At 37.3% G+C, this 23212-nt stretch overlaps 1 protein-coding gene across 1 annotated transcript; it reads right to left on the reverse strand.

Annotated features, from left to right (window-relative positions):
- Positions 1–1191: 1191 nt before the first annotated feature.
- On the reverse strand, positions 1192–21225 carry LOC134845448 (RNA-binding protein 39-like). Its single transcript, XM_063862332.1, has 10 exons — positions 21125–21225; positions 20898–21047; positions 10033–10212; positions 9366–9486; positions 9168–9260; positions 7988–8275; positions 6090–6294; positions 5555–5807; positions 2255–2439; positions 1192–1449 (listed from the first exon to the last, which is right to left on the reverse strand). The coding sequence occupies exons 1-10, from the start codon at positions 21187–21189 to the stop codon at positions 1337–1339; spliced, it is 1653 nt and encodes a 550-aa protein (XP_063718402.1). The 5' UTR covers positions 21190–21225; the 3' UTR covers positions 1192–1336.
- Between the last annotated feature and the right edge of the window lie 1987 nt (positions 21226–23212).

The raw sequence follows: 23212 nt of genomic DNA on the forward strand, positions 1-23212 counted from the left end.
CTGATTCAAACTTTGATGTTCTGGTATTTCGAATATATGCATTGAATTCAAAAAGACGTCAAACAATTACTTGTGTGCAAACTTGCTAGCGAGCGAAATAACAATTTCAACACTTCGTAAAAATACAGCTCGTCGACAGTTAAAATATTGGTACATTCGAGAAGCTACACATGCTAATAAACTGTCAATGCGATTCAGCAAAAATGGCAACAATAACAAATAGATACATTTTGCAAGAAATAACTTGGAATATAATAAACTAAAGACATGTCACTAACTTTGCATAAAACAAATCGCAAAGCATTAAGCCACATTAGTAATGAACTATGCATTTCAAAAAATTGAGATATATTGAAATAGAATATTTCTGAAATCGAATTTTTATGATTGCGATGTTGTTGGAATTAAATACTTTTTACGGTTCATATGATGAATTAAAAATGCTCGGATTCGATCAACGACCTACAGATTACGAGTCTCACGCACAAACCACGAACGCTCAATAAATCACAAACTGGCCACAGATAAAGCAGAGAACAGAGGCTCTGAAATTTCCAATGTTACAGATCGTGATTATAGCAAAAATGCCACCAAACAAGCACTTTTAATGGACATTTTTATTTGTAGGTTAGGTAATAACAGGAAGTTCGTACTATTCAACTAACGATAGCAGGCTGGCTATTCAAAACTCTTTAAAAGAACGTTTAAAAAACTAGTTGCTTAACCAATAAACCACCTGTGTATGCTATTCCCAATACCTGAAGATCGAGCTATGAACTAAACTGCAAGATGCACACGTAGGACGTAAAATTAATTTTGAAAATTTAACGCAGGCGACACTGCATTTTGCAAACAAGCCAGAAAATGGTCAAAACTGGCGCTAAAAGGGTTAAAAACTTTAGATAGGAAAAAAGGTAAAATAATCCTTGAAAAATAAGTTTGCTACTAGCCACGAAAAAGCAGATAGAACAGATGCTAGTAGATTTCAAATGATATGCAGCGCTACCAAATGAGCACTTTTGTTTGCGACTTAGAAAAAAAGTTGATTCGTACAATATCACTCTACACTCGATTGTGTAAAAACAGTAGGAACAGTCTAGGAGTATAAAAAATTATCTAGTTGCAAGTAAGGTCGTCTAAGAACACGCTCAGCACAAAAGGGCGATTAGAGTGTCCAGAAAGACATGGAGCTGGTGTATTTGAATAATTCAATGTGATAAAAAAAAACATGATAGTATTTTTAAATGAAGATAACAAAACAGACACTGCAGTAAAATTATATCTATCAATCTAGTTGAAAATTTCTCATTCAATGGATCTGGATCAACTTCCTCTTTCAGCGGAAGCTCGATTTCCTCTTGATGAGTAGTGTGTCTGTGGCATTGACTGATTGCGGGAATATTTTACTGTAGTTGGCGAGTGGAATATATGCAGCTTTGACCTGCCTTCCTAGAACGAAAAAAAAACACGGTCTAATTAGCAGCAAAGAAGAGCTTATGATTGACAAGAAAATATCCAAAGTTGCTAGTATCAACCAAAAATTGCCCTTAGTAAATAACTTTTAAACTCTTTGCTGGCAGAGCAATTAGGTTGAAGGATAATCAAGAAATGTGAAGAAAAATGCTGCCCGATCTGAGTCGAGTACCTTTAAGAATCGGCTCTATTCCAGTTCCTACTTCAATTTTTTCTACTGAAATCGATTTCGCTAATTAAAATGACTTTGCTGTCATAAATCAAACTAACGCATCTCGATGTGAATAAATTTTCACAAAATTCCTCCATGAAAATCGCCGTTTGAACCAATTTTCATCAAATACATTTGACATTTAACGAAGTTGGCTGCGAGACTCACTATCCTCTAAAGCCAACTGGGCGAGATAACAGTTTGATCAGTGGTAGATGAGTAAATCGATAAATCAATAAACCGAATATGGTCTGTCTAGATCATAAAAGAGAAATTGGAGTATCATTGATGAGCCAATCAATAACACAAGTAAATAAATGACACTTCGGCAAACTTAGCTGAACCCAATTTGATCAGCAGAAGTAGTGACCGACTCTTTTGCCATTTCCCTTACCAAAAACTGAAATGGATTTTGAAAAACTGAAATTGATTGTGCCTGACCCAATGAAATGATCAAGTTATGTAATTGAATAATTAGCAAGGATGTCAAATTTCATAGCAATCTGGTTTAAAGTTTCCAAACGTTAAAAGTCGTAGTTGGGGAAAGGGATGTTAAAAGAGGCAACTGACCTGAGAAGTATCTTCCATTGAGGCTCTTGATTGCACTCTCTGCGTTCTTCAGCTCAGGGGCCTTGATGTAAATGTTTCCGAGGGGGTTCTGTCTGTCTATATACAGGTGCACTGCCCCTCCGTGGGGAGCCAATGCTTCCAACACGTCATCGCGTATCTCTTCGTCCCACCCTGGCTGGTGTTCACTAAAGCGACAGATCATGCTAGATAACGAAACTCTAAAACTGCAGACATATTCAAGTTGGAATTCCAAGTATTCTTATCATAGCAAGAAAAGAATCTTATCATAAGAGTACTCTTATTACATTTATCTTGTCATAAGGCCGAAAACAGCTGAATTTAAAAATATGAAAACTGAAGTGAGAATGCTATGACCTGATTGATTGGAGTCAAGCAAATAGCTGAAGTAATTAGAATATTGCGTTTAAATATTGTTAAATTTATGCTCACATTAATTATGCCCGCTGAAGCAAAAACACGAGTCATGAAACTTTTCTGTGACAAGACTATTGATCTCTGGTTCAGAAGTATTGAATAAGCAAGGCTTAAAAATAGTTTTAAGCCAAAGTTCCTCAATATTTTCACCCCTGTATAACCTAGAGGTTCCTTTTTGGTACTATTTTAGGACATCCATTTCGGACCACTGAAGGCGCCATATATAGTAATTTCAAAAATACAGGGGAGCCCGCGCCTAAAAAAAACAGTTTTTGGCCGGTAGTTTTAAAAGTTCGCAAAAAACTTTTAAAAAAGGGACTCCATATAACTGTATAATCCTCTGCGCATGCAATTTTCAAACACGCCCATTTCTAGTTTTGCTCCTTCCCTAGCTTGGCTAAAAAATTATAAAAAAAGATCCCGTTCTTCGTTGATGAGTTTACTATTTTGGTTTAATGGGGAAACACTGTCGCATGCTTATTTTATAAATATGTTTCTAAAAAAAACATCCAGCCCAGCAGAAATTTTATTGATTAATTCTTTGATTATATCATGAATTTTTTCCTCATTTGGATTACATCGTAAATTTTTTCCTCAAGCTATCTTAAATTCAATTTTAGAAAAACAAAAACATTTCTTCGGTTTTCTTCAGCTCATTCTCGACTTTACCACTAAGAAAACTAAATTGCTCTAGAGCATTCCGATTGGTTTTGTTAAAAGCCCCAGCACTATGACGTTTATTTCTTTTGCGGATCATAATTTTCAGACTACTTAAGAACCATTTTGGTTAAATTATTTATTAGTAAATCTTTGCGTTGTATCAAGGGCGTAATTGTCAATATCCTCTGCAAACGTGCCTTTGAATTAATCAAAACAATCATCTGTTTTCCAGATCGTAATTTAGCAATCGTAATTCTCGTAGGAGCTCTTTTTTGAACAAATAATTTTGCCTCTTACTTTAGGCAAAAAAAATGTCTCTGTAGCTTGTATAGCTCTCAGATTTAGTATTACGATTCAAACTTGTAATGCGACTTGAATATGACAAAAAAACTCGATCTTCAGTAAATGAACCTCGTGCTGATCTATACCCCTTCTAGAAAAAATTATCTATGCAAGTTTCCGAAACTGGCTAGATTCTTTTTGAGCTATTTATTTTGAATGTTGCTAGATTCTTTTTGAGTAAATCAATATTAACGTCACCGCAGACAATAACTGGAAATTTTTGAGATGCCAGTTGCTCCACAAGACTAATCAAAATCCTCGATGAAAGACACTTTGTCTGTGTTGAAGGCTTATCGATCAATATTATAGTATAAGTAACTACTAGTACCTTAAATGAATAATGATCAATTCCGTTAGTGAACAATCGATTTCTCTAACAATTTCACAGTGGTTATCACATTAGTCATAACGCCTCCCCTTTCATATCAGATTTGCATTTTGAGACACATAATTCAAATCCTTCAACTTTGAACCAGTTAGTGTCGCCTGATTCATTCAGCCAGGTTTCGCTCATTGCTATCATTTTGGTGGTGACTCAAGACTACTTATAAGCGCTTCTAGTTCCTCATGGTGTATTAATATATTCATTGTTGAAAAAAATGTAATTTCCAAAAGTTTTAAGTTCTGCACCATTAGGACTCGATTTGACTGTTACTGTTGATTAAAAACAGCTCGTAAGGTCATCTAGGGAGAATTCTAAGACCATGCCACCTTCCTAGAGACCTCGCTTGCAGTGTAAGCTGTCGCTCTTCTTGTACTTGTCAAAGCTCGAAGTGGCCATGCTGATTCAAGTGGCCATGCTGATTCAAGTGGCCATGCTGATTCAATAGTTGAAGATTGCCGAGTTTTTTCTTGCTCTTTAGTATGCTTAAGGAACCCTAGCATTGTGACCACTTGTTTTTCAATAGTTTGTTTCATAGCCTTCTCCAAATTTCTTGATCATTGATTTTTCTTCGCCCAATCAGAATCGAACTCAGCGCTGACCATGCCCCCTTTTTTGGTACAATCAGGGGAGGATTTAGGGGGGCGGAGGCCCCCTCTCAGGGATTCGACCCCCTGCCGACCCAAAGGGTCTCCCATTTGGTACTTTTTAAGAAATCCATTTTTGGCCGACCGATCCTAAGATTTTTCTAAAAGCGCCTTGGCCGCCAACTAATACCAACTTTGAGGAGCGCGCGCAAAAAAACCGCAATTTTTTTGTCAACATTTTCCAAAAAAAGCCTAAAGACGCCTTTTTTTGGCTTGTTTTTTCAAAATTTTGCCTGCGGCGCAGAAAATTTGGCCAAAACAGGGACTAAACAGTGCTTAGGCAGAGCTCGAAAAATCAATTCAGTCGACCTAAAAAAAAGATCGCCTAAAGGAGTCTGGCCTTTGTATCGGAATACTGGAATATCTACATTCGTTTATGACAATAATGAGGCTATATACATATACATTCGCTTATCACAACAATTAGGCTAATACGAGCAACAACGGATAAATAAATTTCTTATTCCGCAGGGAAACCTATAAAATAAAATCAACTATCGAAACTAAAAATCGATCAAGTTTATGCGCACCATTTTCGCGTTTGTAATTGGAGAGCGCAATTTCCTAACTTTTAGCAGATGAACTCGAATTAAACTGAAAATAACTTTGAATGCATTAATATGTTCTTGAATGCATTAATGTGTTTGAAGCACTTCTGTAGTTATTAGAGCATTTTAAAAAATTACTAAAAAAAAAATCATGAAACCTAAATACATGAAAATCATTTTGTTTTTCACACATAATAATACATCTGACACCCATTATATTTTCCACAAAACAGACGAGTTCTCAGAAATGAAACTTCAACCACATAATTTTCGACTGGCCACTTACAGCTGAGGGTTGAACATGTTCTGCAACAGGAAGCACTGACTCTTGCCTTCGTGCGGATTAGCGGATGATGAGGAAGAATTGAAGTTCGAGTTCGGAGTACCCGGTCCACTGCTACTACCTCCTCCCGAGGGGGTTGAGTTGAAGTGTCCGGCTGCTGTGGCTGCTGCTTTGCTGGCGTCCAGTTGTGCTTGAATTTGTTTCTCTCTCATGGTCAAAGCGGCTTCTGCACTTTTGGGGATTTTAAACCCAGTCCCTAGAAAACTGTCATTTTAAACAAAACTGGAAATACATCATGCCCCAATTAATTTGGATGTGCATCCCAGTTAAAACTCACTCCGCAAAAATATATTTGATCACTTTTGTTAGAAATTTCTCATTCTTAGATAGCACTGTTATCCTCCGTACTATATTTCAAATTAGGGCACTTAAAAACAATAAGGTAAGTACTTGAGTTTGTATTGAAAATCATGCATGCATACAGCACAAAAACTCGAATCGATTGAACAATATTCAGTTGGACTTTCGGCTCACTAACCTTCGGCTAATTTAGCCATCAAGCCCAATCGTCCGGTCTGACCTAGCTCCACCCCTGTTCTCTCAGCGTCCTCCGTGTCCAGTGAGTGCATTGGATTGGCCACTTCCTGTCTGGCTATGACAGCATTCACCTTCATAGGCCTGCCTGCCAGCTCGAATCCGTTCAGCTGCTCCATTGCTTTTTTACCACACTCACTGTCGTTAAACTAAAATTGGCCAGATCATAAGTCAAATTGGGTTTAAATTATCGTCGCACCACTTATGATATCTCACCCCTAATATATTGCATGGCAATCTAGCCGACAAAAATGAGCCGGATGTCACGAAATCGAAAAAAAACAGCCAACTGACAGTTGGAAAACAGTAATGAGCGCAAGGGAACTGAAAAAAAAACGGATTTATTTTTTGAAAAAAAAAATTCAACTTGCGATTTTTAAAGAAAAATATATGCCCTTAAAGCTCTTAGAATCTCAAGAACTCTTAACGATTGTCACTTTTTGACAATTGATCGAAAGTTGGATCATTATGTAGTTTTTCATTCCGTTGGAAAATCTGAAAACTAAAATCCACTTTCGTAATTTAAAGTCAATCACGTAGTTTCGTGCCATTTTCGCTTTCGAAAATCGAGAAAGCAACTTACCCAAATTTTATTTAATTGGAATTGTATCCAGAAAGTGTATATATACCTAGTTGAATTCATAAATACGAATGAATGCATTTCTGTAGGTATTAGAGCATTAAAACTTTTTCCTGAAAAAAACCAATACCTATACAAGAGTAACCACTACGCTCATCACTCTCAACTGGGAAAAATGATTACAAATACAAAAACTACATTCATTAAATTTTTATTTGACTAGCATGAAATTCTTTGGAGAAAAATATATCAAAAAGTACAGCTGGCTGCATTAATTCAGCATTCACAACCTAGCCTTCTTAACTGTGTAGGGAATGCAATTGTGTAACTCAATTTGAAAACAATTGTTTTGTTCAAAGCGTTAATTTAATCTTTGAAGCTAAGTTTGTCTTTTCAGTTTTCTCGGTTCCGCGAACCAGCTCATAACTACGTATCTTGAGTACGCGGAGCTTGACTAAAAACTGAATCAACTTGATGGTCCACACCAAGTGACCTTGATACTAAGTTAATAACAATATAACAGCATAATTATAAATAACAATATGAGTCCCAAGGTCAGTGTGCAGCAATATCACAATGGCTACTGCACTTGCAGTAAGTGCTGTATCACATTAACAAAACAAAATTTGCAGAGCGGTAACTAAGCCAACATCATTGGATACAGGATAAAAAAACTCTCAAGTCCCCCTCAGCGTAAAATTTTTCATATGCAAATTACCTAAAATGAGGCTAGACGACATAGCGTTAACCAAAATTTTTTAAGCCAACCAAACTTTTATATGACAATTATTAGAAACTTTACAAAATCGTACAAATTTACAAATTGTTAATTCTACGACCAAGATAAAGAACAACTTCCAAATAAGTCCTGTGACCAAAGTTTTAACAGTAAAAAGTCTAGGACCCGATTGCAGTAATAACTACAAGACTATTTTAAAAACCGAAAATTCATGTTCTTCACTTTTTCTTAAACTTCGGGTTTTTCCAGCAACGATAGCTAAAATGGTGAGAAAAAATAACAGAATAATTAAATTGAGAATACAGTCTCTCGTCTCTTGTTCACGTCATTTTCAAATTTTTCGTCATTTTCACGGCTGAAAGGTCTTTAATATGATACCACAATTTACTGCCTATGAACTTTTTTTGAAGTAGCCAAAATTTCGGGCGTAAAATCCCAGCACACGCCATACTTCGTTCCCACTGTGAAATCGTCGAAATAATTATAGTGCGATGTAAAATGTTCAGCTAAAAATCATGCTTACCGTAGCAAATGCGTATCCTTTCGAGGTTCCACTTTCTGGGTCTCTGACCAGCTCGATTTTCTCTAAATTCCCATAAGGCTTGAACAGATTTTCCAACATAGTTTCAGTTATGTTCTCGTGTAAAGATCCCACAAATAGCCTGGTAGGTCCAGTCATAGAGCCGAACACTGATGTTCCCGTTCCTCCGACGAACGTTTGACTCTGGTTGATGACTCTGTTTTTCTCTGCTTGACTCGGTTGCACAATTATGGGAACTCCCAAGACTTTCTTCCCAGTCATTCCAATAGCCTGAAGCAAAATTATTATAGCCAAAGAGAACGAACCTTGAGAACTAATTTCAGTTTCTCAATAACACTTCGCTCTCTCGCATAAACATCTGTGATTTTAACAAACAGGACCATGAGCGTTAAAAAATACGTTCGCTGTTAGTCATCAACCATGATCCTTCCCATATCCGATTCAGATATCTAAACGGAGAAAAACAGTTTTAAAAGAAACAAAATGAAAAACGCCATTTGCTGACCGAACCGAGCACCATCGATTGTCTTCTCCGTCGCTGCTCCTTGCATCTAGGCATTCTTAATTTTATTATTGTTGATTGGTTAAACTCAGGTTTCAAAATTGATTTATCGCTTTTGTGTCATTTACTTCGCTTACCAGCCTTACACGGAGGCAAAGAGCTAGTTGAAAGCTTGATTTGATTTCCTATTCAATCTAAAACATGGTCTTAAAAGTATTTTGTTTCGTTCTCGACTCGAGAGAAGAGTCTCATTGGACCAGCGTGACTCAGTGGAGACCAAAAGTAAAGCGAACTAGAGAAGTGACTTGTCGAGTCGCATCACTCAAACATGACCCGTGCTTCACTCACCAATCTAGAATAGCAAACAGACTCGCATTAGAGATGAGTGCTCCTTCACTTCAGTCTAAATCAACCCGATATAGAATCAGAAGCAATCAAATTTCAAATCTATAGCCCACGTCGAATTCAAAACTATGTAACCTCAACAGAGCAGTTTGATTAACGTTTTTGTTAGCGCTTTCAAAGATCCCAAATGCTAATGGTAATTGAAATTAACTTCATCTGGTTTTCTTTATAAACTTTTATACTCGATTTTTGTTTACTACCACACATCTTTTGAGCGAGACTATGACGCAATCGGTCGGAGCGCTTAGTCCATACCTTCTGAACAGATTCAATTTCCAGAAACTCTACATAGGCAATTCCCTTCGATCGTCTGCCATGTTTGTCACCAATGAGCCGCACATCTTGCACCTAAACAAAATAATTAGTGAGAAAGATTAGAAAGATTACCGAACCTAGAGGTAAAAGACCGCTCAAATTATGCCATCCGGAAAATTGTCCTGAAAAAATACTTACTGTTCCGACACATGCAAAAGCTTTCTCTAAGTCACGGGGAGTTATATTGGCTGCCAACTGCATGCAAAACACTGTTCTGACGTCTCGATCTTCTTGAGTCAATTGGATTACATCTGGTTTCCTGGGAAAAATTGAAACATTAAGATTACATATAGAATTAGGGATAACCAGTTGCTGCGCAGGTAGCAGAGAATGTTCCGACCACCATGATTTAAAAAGATAAGTAAGGCAAAATAAGTAATTTAATTATCTAGCTTTTTCTTTCAATTTATTGACCTTTTTCAACAAAGAGCGATTTCATTAGGCAGTAAAACTACAGTGAAACAAAATTGATTGTCATCAAATTTCGAGAAGTTTGGTCTGTCTGAACAACGGAAAAATTCAGATGATACTTAAATAAAATCAAGCTTTTTCATGATAAGAAACTTGAACCAACGAGATTTCCTAGAGGTGGTCGAAATCTGGAAGGCAAAAACACCCCATGCCATAATTCCTTGCCACCCTACGGAGGTAGTCGAAACAAAATTGGAAATGTTACGAGAAACGTCCCATTCCCATTAGCTTAACCAAAACAAAAAATTTTGATCACGCGTCAATGAGCTTTAAGGCGTTTTACAACGAACTATTTGAATGAAACAACAATAACAGATGAAAATTTGAAAGTTACCTCCTCCACGGACTTGGAGATCTTGATCGTCTACGACGAGAAGGACTTTTGGATATTGCTCTTCCCTTCGGATCATAAATTCGAGGGTCATATTTTGGAGGAGTTCTAGAACGACGCCGAGGACTGCGATCCCTCTCATGTTTACTTGACTTGGGCACAATTTTATCTCTTCTAGGGCTTCTGAAAGTAAAGATTGGTCACCAGCATAATCAAAAAAATTGCGTGGAAGAAGCTAACTAAAGTTTTAAACGAAAGATCTATTCAAGCAAAAGGAAACAGCAAAAAAAAGCTGACTTAAATTATCCTGACGAAAAGCATTTAACTTGAAACGTAAGACGCATTTTTCTCAAATTGGGTTGCCATTAGGTGAAAAAAGATGAGAATAATTTTTAGCAGAAATGAAATGGTGCAATTTGTTTTGCGAAATTCTGTGTTAAGTTTTACCCCAAAAAAGGTCCTTTTTGGTTTAGTAAATTAGAAATTACGCTAAAACTACTTGGTCAATTACTAACAGAATTATATCAAAGTGAGGCTCTTACCTAGAGCCATAAACTTAAAGAAGGGTATCATCAAGAAAAAATTTCGCAAAACATTGTAACAATGTTTTTAAATAAAAAACATGGTGTTTTTTATAGCACAAATCTTTAGTAAAAATAACGTAAAAATTAGTAAATATAGTAAATTTATAGTTTAAATTTTTAGCTATTAAATCAAAATCATTTAATTTTTACAATTTGTTTAAAGATTATACCCTTCTAGAACTTTGTTGGGATACCTAAGAGACTTACTATGAAATTGTTTTGTCAGTAATTGACCCGATAGTTTAGAGTAACTTTTGATTGACTAAAACGCCAAAAATGTTCCTTTTTGGGTCAGAAATTCACAAAACAAACGACACTATATTAATTCTGCTAAAAATTTCAGTTTATTTTTTTAAAAGTTTTGTTCTCATCATTTTGCACCGACTTTTTAGCCAATTTGAAAAGAACGCGCATTTAAATCAGCACTGTATAGATGATTATATTGATTATAACATTTTGAAGGCTCGCGCAGTTTGAATTTCATCTGACATAACCCTAAAAATCAAATGCAGAGCAACTTCTATCAGAATTGAGGCTTTGCAAATGTTCTACACAGAAGCTTCGCAAACACTAGCGAGAAGACGACAAAAACGCAGCTCTATCAAGTGCAATAAGAAAAGGTAAAAATAAGCCTCGAGTTAGCAAAGCATGCGGCTACGTCTAAGATTCGAACCTGCGATCTAGATATTAAGAGTCTGACACCATAATTACTCAGCCAAGGAAACTTAATAGCCAAACACTAGAAACAAATAAAGGAGACAACAGATGCTATTCAACTTCCCATGCTACAGTGAAATTTCCAAATAAGTGAACACTAATGAAAACCACCATTTGCGAGTTAGGTTAGAAAAAACAGAAGGTTCGTAACAATACACTAAGCTGATGCTAGCATAAAAATGGATGAATTAGAGAAACTCAGTACACCTGGAAAAAAGCATAATTGTGCGATTTAAAATGTCGGAGGTACATGCAAGATAGTTGGGCCCTTTAAATTTAGATGGATTCCTGAAGGAAAACTTCCAGACCTTAATATCTGCTACAACATGGTTCGCATTTGTTGTTCTGATAATTGAAAATTTGTTGTTCTGTCATAGGGCATAGTGTTCAAAATTACGCAGCTCCTGTCTGGCCAACTTCAGTAAATAAATCTCGACGGAAAGACATTCAATTCAAATTCGCATTTAGAACTGCAATGGCTGCACAAAAAAGGCTCCATTTGAACACTTTCATTGTTGCACTAAAACACTGCCAGCAAAAGAACACAAACAAATTTTCAGCTGGCTGACATCAATACAAACGATGTGACCACCACACAACTCGATGTCGAGACTTAAAAAACCACACCATGCCCATAAATAATAAAAGCGAAACCATCTTGATCAAAACGATTGCATACCGCCAGATCAATACAAAGTCGCTCCTAAAACAATTTATCCATATGAAGTGAAAATTACGTATTGAAACATCCCTCCAAACTGATGGGCTTCAAGCTCCAGAACCAGTTTCGCAAGAAAACAGCCTTCCCAGAATTTCACGACGTATTTTGCAGAAGTCCGCTGTGGACATAGCACGCAACAATCTGTCGAGTTTGGACAAAAACATCAAAAACGATCACCCAAACTGTTACGTTAGTCCGTATGACATATATAACCTCTTTAAACGTTCATCGAAGCCAACATCTCTAAAAATTGACAAAAAGAGGGCACAAAGTTTCTTCCTAGGTTCTCTGCACTAATTAAAAACCGTCCGCTGAAACTGGAATATGGAGTTTTGCTCTGTTCCCGCTCTTAGCGAGCCCAGGAAAAACCACTGCTTCTGCTTGACGGACGGGACGAAACAATTAATCCATCTCCATAATCTTCAACTGTCGAGTATTGAAATAAAAGACAATGAAGACACGGTTTTGACTACCCTTACTTTTGCAGCTACAAGCAACACCAGAAAACAAGCTTATGTTGATTTTCAACCAAAAAAAATTATCACAAAAAGTCATCCGAATGAGCCGACTGATTTAACAAACTAACGCCCTTTTTGAGTCGTGATTCAAACGACATCAAAAAATTTCAACAAGTTGTCCCAATGTCAAGAAAAACCGGTTTTAAATTTCAGAATTTTAGTCTAATTTCGAGCAAATTATAGAAGGATTAGCCATGAGATTTTAGTTTCACTGCAGTAAATCATTGTTTATTCCATTTTCTTAATGCCGTTTTAAAAACAAAACACTTCAAACACTTTCTGCAAAAACATAAGAAAATGTTCTGATTTTTAACCACTCATTTTTCGACAAAAGCTATTGCCCAATCTGCCTATTTATCAGTGGCTGTCGAATATGATAAAATGCCTTAGTTATTTGTCAGATCCTTTCATCACACCACTCACAAAAAAAAACACCCATTAAAAAAACGAAGAAATTTACATTTATTTTCATAAGAACACGGTCGAAGCATTCTGTGCTATTTGCTTAGCAACTCGATGTTCTTATTGTTCAGACCATTGACACTGGGTAAAACTTTACATTCGCGTCTGTTTTAGTTTTCTTTCTTTGTTTTCCACGCAAAATCAGGCAACACAAATAATCATCGGACAGGGTTGAATTTTTACACTAAGCTGATGCTAGCATAAAAATGGATGAATTAGAGAAACTCAGTACACCTGGAAAAAAGCATAATTGTGCGATTTAAAATGTCGGAGGTACATGCAAGATAGTTGGGCCCTTTAAATTTAGATGGATTCCTGAAGGAAAACTTCCAGACCTTAATATCTGCTAAAACATGGTTCGCATTTGTTGTTCTGATAATTGAAAATTTGTTGTTCTGTCATAGGGCATAGTGTTCAAAATTACGCAGCTCCTGTCTGGCCAACTTCAGTAAATAAATCTCGACGGAAAGACATTCAATTCAAATTCGCATTTAGAACTGCAATGGCTGCACAAAAAAGGCTCCATTTGAACACCTTCATTGTTGCACTAAAACACTGCCAGCAAAAGAACACAAACAAATTTTCAGCTGGCTGACATCAATACAAACGATGTGACCACCACACAACTCGATGTCGAGACTTAAAAAACCACACCATGCCCATAAATAATAAAAGCGAAACCATCTTGATCAAAACGATTGCATACCGCCAGATCAATACAAAGTCGCTCCTAAAACAATTCATCCATATGAAGTGAAAATTACGTATTGAAACATCCCTCCAAACTGATGGGCTTCAAGCTCCAGAACCAGTTTTGCAAGAAAACAGCCTTCCCAGAATTTCACGACGTATTTTGCAGAAGTCCGCTGTGGACATAGCACGCAACAATCTGTCGAGTTTGGACAAAAACATCAAAAACGATCACCCAAACTGTTACGTTAGTCCGTATGACATATATAACCTCTTTAAACGTTCATCGAAGCCAACATCTCTAAAAATTGACAAAAAGAGGGCACAAAGTTTCTTCCTAGGTTCTCTGCACTAATTAAAAACCGTCCGCTGAAACTGGAATATGGAGTTTTGCTCTGTTCCCGCTCTTAGCGAGCCCAGGAAAAACCACTGTTTCTGCTTGACGGACGGGACGAAACAATTAATCCATCTCCATAATCTTCAACTGTCGAGTATTGAAATAAAAGACAATGAAGACACGGTTTTGACTACCCTTACTTTTGCAGCTACAAGCAACACCAGAAAACAAGCTTATGTTGATTTTCAACCAAAAAAATTTATCACAAAAAGTCATCCGAATGAGCCGACTGATTTAACAAACTAACGCCCTTTTTGAGTCGTGATTCAAACGACATCAAAAAATTTCAACAAGTTGTCCCAATGTCAAGAAAAACCGGTTTTAAATTTCAGAATTTTAGTCTAATTTCGAGCAAATTATAGAAGGATTAGCCATCAGATTTTAGTTTCATTGCAGTAAATCATTGTTTATTCCATTTTCTTAATGCCGTTTTAAAAACAAAACACTTCAAACACTTTCTGCAAAAACATTAGAAAATGTTCTGATTTTTAACCACTCATTTTTCGACAAAAGCTATTGCCCAATCTGCCTATTTATCAGTGGCTGTCGAATATGATAAAATGCCTTAGTTATTTGTCAGATCCTTTCATCACACCACTCACAAAAAAAAACACCCATTAAAAAAACGAAGAAATTTACATTTATTTTCATAAGAACACGGTCGAAGCATTCTGTGCTATTTGCTTAGCAACTCGATGTTCTTATTGTTCAGACCATTGACACTGGGTAAAACTTTACATTCGCGTCTGTTTTAGTTTTCTTTCTTTGTTTTCCACGCAAAATCAGGCAACACAAATAATCATCGGACAGGGTTGAGTGATACATATTGAAGCCATTTCAGTCAAGCTTTGAACGACATTTAAAAATCCCGAAAATTTTATCTAGTGTCGAGAACAACCGGTTTGAAATTTTTGATTTTTCGTCTAATTTCGAGCGCAGAAAGCGATCGATCAGAAATACAACAGCTTAATTATTCCTAAGTTGAGACTTTAAAACTTAACTTTAAGCAATTAAAACTACTTTTCGGAGTTTTATGCTTCATTTTTAGTTTTTCTTGTCATTTTTCTTGAAATGTTTTGTTCAATTTGCCTATATTTCCATGACTGCTTAATATGGCTAAATTATATTTTTACTTCAGATCTTTTTATCGCATCAAGCAAAACAACCACTAATTGTTGTGATAAACTTATTAAACAGATTTCCTTTCCCCGTATACAAACTGTGTATTTTCAGATATATGCTTTAGAGCTAAATCTAAAATCGCATTATTGAACGGAAAAATAGCAAAGCCCTGCTGCTTTAGGTGTTGCAGGTTAAGACTTATGGTGCACTTTGTTGGCGCAAGCTCTTTTCGTGCGGCCATCGACGCATCCCCTAGAAATTTCCAACGAAAAATATTTCCCATCCAGACATCAGTAGGAGGATTGAGCATCAACCCTGCTACAAAAAAAAACTACCACTCAATCCAGAAGAACGAAGACAAACTTATTCTGTGGCACGACTTGATCAACAATACTGTGGCCCCCCACCACAGCAACGGTTGGAAATCTTGTTCAGTAGAACTACTGCTTTCGACTCTCCACGGACTGCGTCACCAGATCACAGCAATAGTATACACCAACACCACAGACATACTCAAAAGATTGAGAACATTGAACATCCTCATTATCCCAGTAAAAAAGTTGTTATCCACAAGAAAGAGAAAGAACAACAGAATCTTGCGAGATTCGAGGCAAATTCACCCGTCTTTGATCCTTGAAGAGAGACTAATCAGAACCGTCTACAGAAAAGTAGAAGTAACTTGAAAAAATTAGTCCTGAAGAAACGGTCAAAGTCTGCCACGAAGAAGTCAAAGAAACAGTCAACGTCGAAGCGAAGGCAGAAAAAGAAAAGCAAAAAATAAAAGTAAGAAGCTTTTTCTGAAATTACAAGGGTAGCTTCTTGGGACTTAATTGTCTTAGAGCGGCCCAGTAATAATCAGAGTAGGGCTTAGTGTTTTTGAAGGAGAAATTATGGGGTAGCTTCTTGAGACTTCAGTGTCTTAGGGCGGTCTAGTAGTTTTCGTGAGTTGATTTCATTAGGTAGCTTCTTGAGAGTTAAGTGTCTTAGAGCGGCCTGATAAAATCAAACTTAATATGCCTTCAAAACCAAAAACTAGACGTAAAGGTACTGAATCTGCGAGTGAAATGGACGCTTGGCAATGTAAAACGTGCAATAAGACCTATGTTAACCTCGATGATAAAGTAATGGAGTGTGATAAATGTCATGAACACCTTTGTACAACATGCATAAATATACCAGACCAATTCTACGATTACATGTGTCAACCAGAAGTCATCTGGTGTTGCAGTTCCTGCACACCGAAGGTGAAACTTTTAATTGAAGCTGACAAGAATCCAGAACCGGATACACTAAGGAGCGATCTGGACAAAACAATGGTGAACCTAAACCACATGATGAACGACTTCTATAAGTTTGTAGCAGGACCAAGAGCCGTGAATCAAACTGAACAGAAACCATGGGACGTGGCCCAACAACTGAGAGTCAAGCCACTAAAAGAAATTAAAATGGAAGCATCTGAAGAGCAAAAAAGAGAAGACGACAAAAGAAGAAAAAAGAACTTGATAATTTACGAAGCACTTGAGAGTACCCACAAAGATGGACATAACAGAAAGGTAGAAGACAAACAACATAAAAAAATTTCTAGCATCGGCCGAAAAGGGAAACAAAACAGCCACAAATTTTGTCTGACTTGGGAAGAAGAATGATGAAGCCACGACAAACAGACCACTGCTAGTATCTTTTGATAACGAAAAAGATGTAAACGAGATAAGTAAAAACTTGAATACAATAAAAGATGCCGAATATAAAATCAAAAACCTGCGGATTGGCCCAGACAGGAGTCTCAAGGAACGAGAAGAAGTCTGAAGATTGATAGCAAAGGCGAAAAACTTGAACGAAAAGGAACAAGGAGACTACGTGCGCCTTGTGAGGGGGGTTACAAATAATGAATATAAGGAAAAAACCTCAAACCGGTATTTATTAATCTGGTTCACAAACATAGACACATTAACTCAAGACAAACTGCACGAAATCACGTGGAGAAAGAATCAAGCAAAATACATGCCTGATGTCATCGCTCTAGTGGAAGGCAAACCGAAAAATTCTCGCGCAGAATGGAATCCAGTATGGCATGAAATCCAAAACTATAACATAGAATCAATAAATATGAACCCATCTGATCAAGGACGCGGAATTTTAGTTTATATTAATGAAAACATTTGGACAAAAATAAGTCTTCTTTCTGTGAAAACTTATTTTTAAAAATTAAAATTGGCAGGAACATCATCAACTTTGGTGTATTGTATAGAAGTCCAAACTCAACTAAAGAAAATGACCACCAACTAAAAAATTTGATTGACAATTTGAACGAAACACAGTCAAATGACTCAACACTAATAGTGGGAGACACAAATCTACCACAGATAGATTGTGAGGCCATGAGTACATTAAAAGATGAAAATAGCACTAAGTTCACCTTTCTAGAGGCAGTTAAAGACGCACTACTAACACAACATATCAAAGAGCCTACAAGGCTTACTGGCAGAGACAAGGCATCACTGCTTGATGTTGTGGTGTCAGATATAGTCGTAAAAGATTTAGACACCTTGTTAGAGGCACCAATCGGAAAAAATGACCACGTCCTTGTCAAGATAGATGTGCCAGTAAAGAAGGTTAAACCGAAAAGTAAAAACCGCAGAAACTATGAAAAGGGAGACTACCACGGGATGAGAAACTATCTAGCTGACCCAACGGTTCAGTTAAATACATGGGAAAAACTGAAAAAGTGCATGAAATAATTAGTCAAAAAAACTCGTGCCTTTAATTAAGATACGCAGCAGTGGCAACCGAATGCCGCTTGCAAGGGCGGTGCGCATGAAGATAAAAGAAAGCCTGGAAAACATTCAAAAACTATCAAACAGCCGAAAATTTAACTAAATATAAAACCAAACGAAATGAGGTTAGATCTGCCACACGATCGGAGACACTCACACTTGAAAAAGAAATATCATCAGAAGTAAAAACTAATCCGAAAAAGTTCTGGAGTTACGTACGCCAAAAAACTACCATAAGAGAATCAATCCCCGCTTTAATTAAACCAAATGGTATGCTAACTGACACAGACGACGAAAGGGCAGAAGTGCTCTCAAACTTTGCATCGGTTTTCACTTACGAACCCCCGAGATCAGCCCTCCACCAAACGCCAGCATTGATGACAACCTGGAGCTACCAATGAATGACATCCGAGAAGAACTCAATCGGTTAGACAACTCAAAGTCGCCTGGACCAGATGGAGTTCATCCTAGGGTCCTATTTGAATTACGAGAAATCATCTTAAAACCACTTTTGATTATTTTCCAAACCTCTAGGGCGACAAGCAAATTACCCGAAGACTAGAAGTTGGCTAACATTTCTGCAATATTCAAAAAGGTTAAAAAATCGATGGCAGATAACTATAGAACAATCAGTTTAACATCAATATGTTGCAAGTTGTTCGAAAAATTTCTTCGAAAGCATTAAATGGATCGTTTTAATGAAGAGGGGCTAATAACAAATGCACAATACGGTTTTCGATCTGGACGTTCACTGAACTTACAACTCCTGAAAGTAATTGATGACTTCACCAAGGCAATGGACAAACATGAAATTGTCGACATGATATACTTGGACTTCAAGAAAGCCTTCGATTCGGTACCACACAAAAGACTGATCGGAGTTCTTAGACAGTATGGAGTAATTGGAAGAACCTCGAACTGGATAACAGACTTTCTTAAGGGACGACAACAGGGAGTGGTAATTAACGATTCAAGATCCTCATGGCAGCCACTAAAAAGTGGAATAACCCAGGGTTCAGTACTCGGCCCAGTACTGTTTTTAATATACATCAACACAAGGCCGGACAAAATAGCGTCAAAAATATATCTATTTGCTGACGATGCGAAATTATATCTTCAAATTGAAGACAAATCGGATGTAACACGCATACATGAAGATTAACAGTCACTTGAAACTTGGTCTGGCCAAAGTCTTTTGTCTTTTTATATCGACAAATGTGTTCACATGACAATAGGAACCCAGAAATTGGATATGGAGAGGAACTATAAAATCAATGGCGAAAACATAAAAGAAGTGCAACTCGAAAAAGACCTAGGTATCTGGCTTAACAACAAACTGACATTCGAAACACACATCACTAAAAAAGCCAATAAGGCAAACGGCATGATAGCAGTAATTAAGAAAAGCTTCACTATAGTCACAAAATGCTTGATACGGCCACACCTCGAATTTGCGAACTTAATCTGGTACCCAAGGTTGATAAAGCATCAAAAGATCTTGTAAAACGTACAAAGAAGAGCTACGCGTCTAGTTAGTGGTATAAAAAATCTATCCTATTACGAAATCCTTAAAGAACTGAATCTATCATCGCTGGAATACAGAAGGAAAAGAGGGACAATGATAGAAATGTATAAAATCTGCTATGGTTTTTATGATAGGAAAGCCACTGCGGGACTATTCGAGCGGAATGATAGGGATTCTAGAGGTAACGCATGTAAAGTAGTAGTACGTAAAGCAAATCTAGAAATGCGAAAAAATTTCTTCACGATAAGAGCACCTCTCGACTGGAACAATCTGCCACAGGAAACAGTGCAAAGCAATACCATCGACGAATTCAAGTGGACACTGGACAAACATTCGAAAGCGATTGGAATTGACATGTACGAATTCGAACGGAGATAGGAAAGAACATTTGAAAAGACCACAAGAGGCACTGCCTAATGGTCATAAAAAAACTTGACTTGACTTGACTTAGTTTTTGCATTGATCAAGTTTATTTTCTTGTTGTTCCGACCATTGAAAATAGGTAAGAACTTTGTATTCGGGTGTGTTTTAGTTTTTTTTTTTTGTTTTCCACGCAAAATCAGCTGCCCTAAATAATCATCGGACTGCGTTGAGTGATATATCATATTAAAGCCTTTTCGAACCACATTAAAAATCCCGAAAACTTTACTAGCGTCGAGAACCGGTTTGAAATTTTGTGATTATTCGTCTAATTTCGAGCGAATAAAGCGAGCAATGAGGAATACAACAGCTTTATTATGCGAAATTTGGGCCCTAAAAACTTAACTTTAAGCAAGTAAAATTAGTTTTTGGAGTTTTGTAGCTCCATTTTGGGAACCAAAAACTTTTTTAAAAAATTGGAAAATTATCTACAAAAAATGAAATAACGAGCTGTGAAGAGAGGACTACCAGACCACAGAAACTACCTATGATGAAAAGAAACAAAGCCCAGGCTGTCTGCCAGGGACCCATTAAAACTTTACATCAGACTTTTTTTATCACCCCTCGCATTAAAAACTTCACTAATTTGAAAACAAAAGCTTTTTCTTGGAGTTTTTTTAAAGACATATATCCTACTTGCATGGTCGGAACATATATCCTACTTGCACAGTAACCGGCTATCCCTCTTTGCCTAAGTTTTAGATATTTTAACAAAAATTGCGGAACCCATCTTTCATACCTGCTTCTTTCGGGGACCCAACCATCATTTTGTACCCTGTTGGAGTATACTTTCAAGGTAATCGCAACCTAAGACGGTACCTGAACTTCTTGTGGGAAAACCACAGAAGCCGTACCACTACTACTACTACTAATTATATGGCAAAATTTCAGCACTTGAGTTTTTGAGAGGACCTTTGGGTTGATAAGAAATTACTGACCTTCGTTCTCTTGAACGTGACCTCCGCTTGGGCGACTTCTTCCCCGATCTACTTCGCTTGCTTCTGTCTCTACTGCCTTTTCTGTCACGATTCCTATCCCTGCTACTACTCCTTTTCTTTGTTCGTTTTTTCTCGCCTTTTTTAACATCGCTTTAAACAAAAATTTCTATTTCAAAAACTATTTAACGTATTTTGACAGATAAGAAATGAAATAACTCCAAATTTACCCGTTCTTTTTATCGCCACTAAAGGCTTCATCTAGCAGTCTTTCAACATCAAAGTCGTCATCCATTTCTAGAACACAAATTTGAATTGGCAATTAAAAATTGGAGCAGATAGGTTTTTAATCGCGACAGCTCAAAGAAATTCGTGTCTAAGCTGACATTGATAACTTTCCATTCGAGCTCAAAATCAGAAGGTCAGAGGACGCAATGGATCAGAAGGTCAGAGGACGAATCATTGTTTGAAAGTGAAGCAGTTTCCTATGTCACTTTTGTGAGCCAGTCGGTCATTTCCTAAGTTTTATTTTGAGTTTGAGGTCGAAATAAAAAAGGGGTCAATCAAAATAGGCCCTTCCGTCATGCGACAGTCCGTGCACAGGTTGGATAGGGCCATACCAATGCTATATATTTTGGGGTGAAATGGAATTTTTGAGAAATTCGATTTGGCCATGTCATGCTCAATCTTATCGCAGCAACTGAAATAAAAAGTCAGAATATCAGAAAAACCGATTTCATAATTGCGGGAAAGTGGACCAGAAATCAGATTGAGAGTCATATTGCTATTCGCAATTTGGACTATTAACAACCCATTCGAGTAGATTTGTCTTGTTCCAGATAGCGAGCAGCAAGAATTCTTAGGAGAGTGCCATTGCTGGATGTGACATTCGACCAGAATGGACAAAAATGCAGATTCCGCAATTTCGAGTTTTTAGCAGCGAACCTTCCGAATTGGCGGTTTTGAAGGAATAAGAGCGTTATTCGGACGATTGGACAAATCGTGAAGGCTTGTGCCATTCTGCCAGATGACACAGCATAACCTTCCCGCGACAGAAATAAAAGTGACTAAAGGCCTTATGAACAGAAAAGTGTTGCGACGGAGGGTCAGAATGTTCTAGAATTTTTATTTTTAAAATTTCGATCGGAAGAAGAACATTTCTGAGAAATAGAAAAAAGACGGCCATTTTGAATAAAAAAGACGAAAATCAGAACAACGATATAGATTGTGAAGAACAGTTGTATCAGAGACAGAAGAACACGGAGCCTCTTATCGTGGCAATAACACACGATAAGGACCTTAGTGACAGATACTTGTGGAGACGGAGGCTTCAGTGGGGGGAAGAGAAATACCACGGAACCCTCCCGGGACACGAAATATAGGAGATAAGAGTGTTATCTCAAGAAAATCACGGGAGCGGAGGCTTGGTCCCCCAGAGACTGTTATATGTGAAGGGACTGTGAAAACTAACTATAACAGCTGCTGTAATGTCCTAGATCGTAATTAACACCGTTATTATTTAATATTTCAGAGCATGAGTAGATAGAAAAAGGAAAGGGTCAATCCATCTCCAATGGATTTAATATAAAACTGTCACACAAAAACATAATAAAATAGGTTGTTCGAGCAGTGTTTTTAATGACAATCACGTAGTCTGAGGATCCGAGACTCAGCTATGTGGTTGTGTTCGCATGCAAACGAAAGCTGATCAAAAGTCGTTTGACTGATGGCCTAAAAATGGTAACTTTTTACTTTGCCCTAAACAGACCAGAAAATCAACTGGCAAGGTCGAGACGGTGAAAAACGAGTAGAATTAAGGTAACTGACGCCTGCCAGTCGTTGATAGGTACTTTTTCTACGCTCCGTCGCTGTGTGATATTTGGGCGAATGTTACATAGACGTTTTTATGGCGCTCCTGGGTGGGCCTGTTAAAGGCATGAAACCATCATGATCAGCAAGCGTTTCAGCGACGTACCCTCCGCTCCGGGCGTAAGCCCGAGCTAGAGGCCTTAATGACCGTTGTTGTACTAGGGGGAAGGTGCGTACCCTCCGTCTAGTGCAATTTAGCTTTTTAACTCAGTTAACACCGAAAATTCCGGGGGCCGGAGGGTTAGGTGGGAAATCTAGAGCCCACTTGTCCTGAGGTCCCAGGACCAAAAACAATTAAAGAGAAAGCGTAAAACCAAACAAAAATAGTGTATAACCAAGAAAAAGCCAAAAACAAATTTATTTAAAAACAAAAAAGTACAAAAAACAGTAAAAAATATCCAAAAAAGACCAAAAACAGTAAAAAACATAAAGTGACAGTTTATATGTTA

This window comes from Symsagittifera roscoffensis, chromosome 5 (assembly GCF_963678635.1).
Source record: "Symsagittifera roscoffensis chromosome 5, txSymRosc1.1, whole genome shotgun sequence".
NCBI classification, from domain to species: domain Eukaryota; kingdom Metazoa; phylum Xenacoelomorpha; order Acoela; family Convolutidae; genus Symsagittifera; species Symsagittifera roscoffensis.

Coding starts and splice junctions, on each gene's coding strand:
- LOC134845448 (XM_063862332.1), bottom strand. CDS start 21,189: ATGGATGACGACTTTGATGTTGAAAGACTGCTAGATGAAGCCTTTAGT. Junction 21,048..21,124: donor AGTGGCGATAAAAAGAACGG/GTAAATTTGGAG, acceptor TTTTGTTTAAAG/CGATGTTAAAAAAGGCGAGA. Junction 2,440..5,554: donor AACATGTTCAACCCTCAGCT/GTAAGTGGCCAG, acceptor CTGTCGCTTTAG/TGAACACCAGCCAGGGTGGG.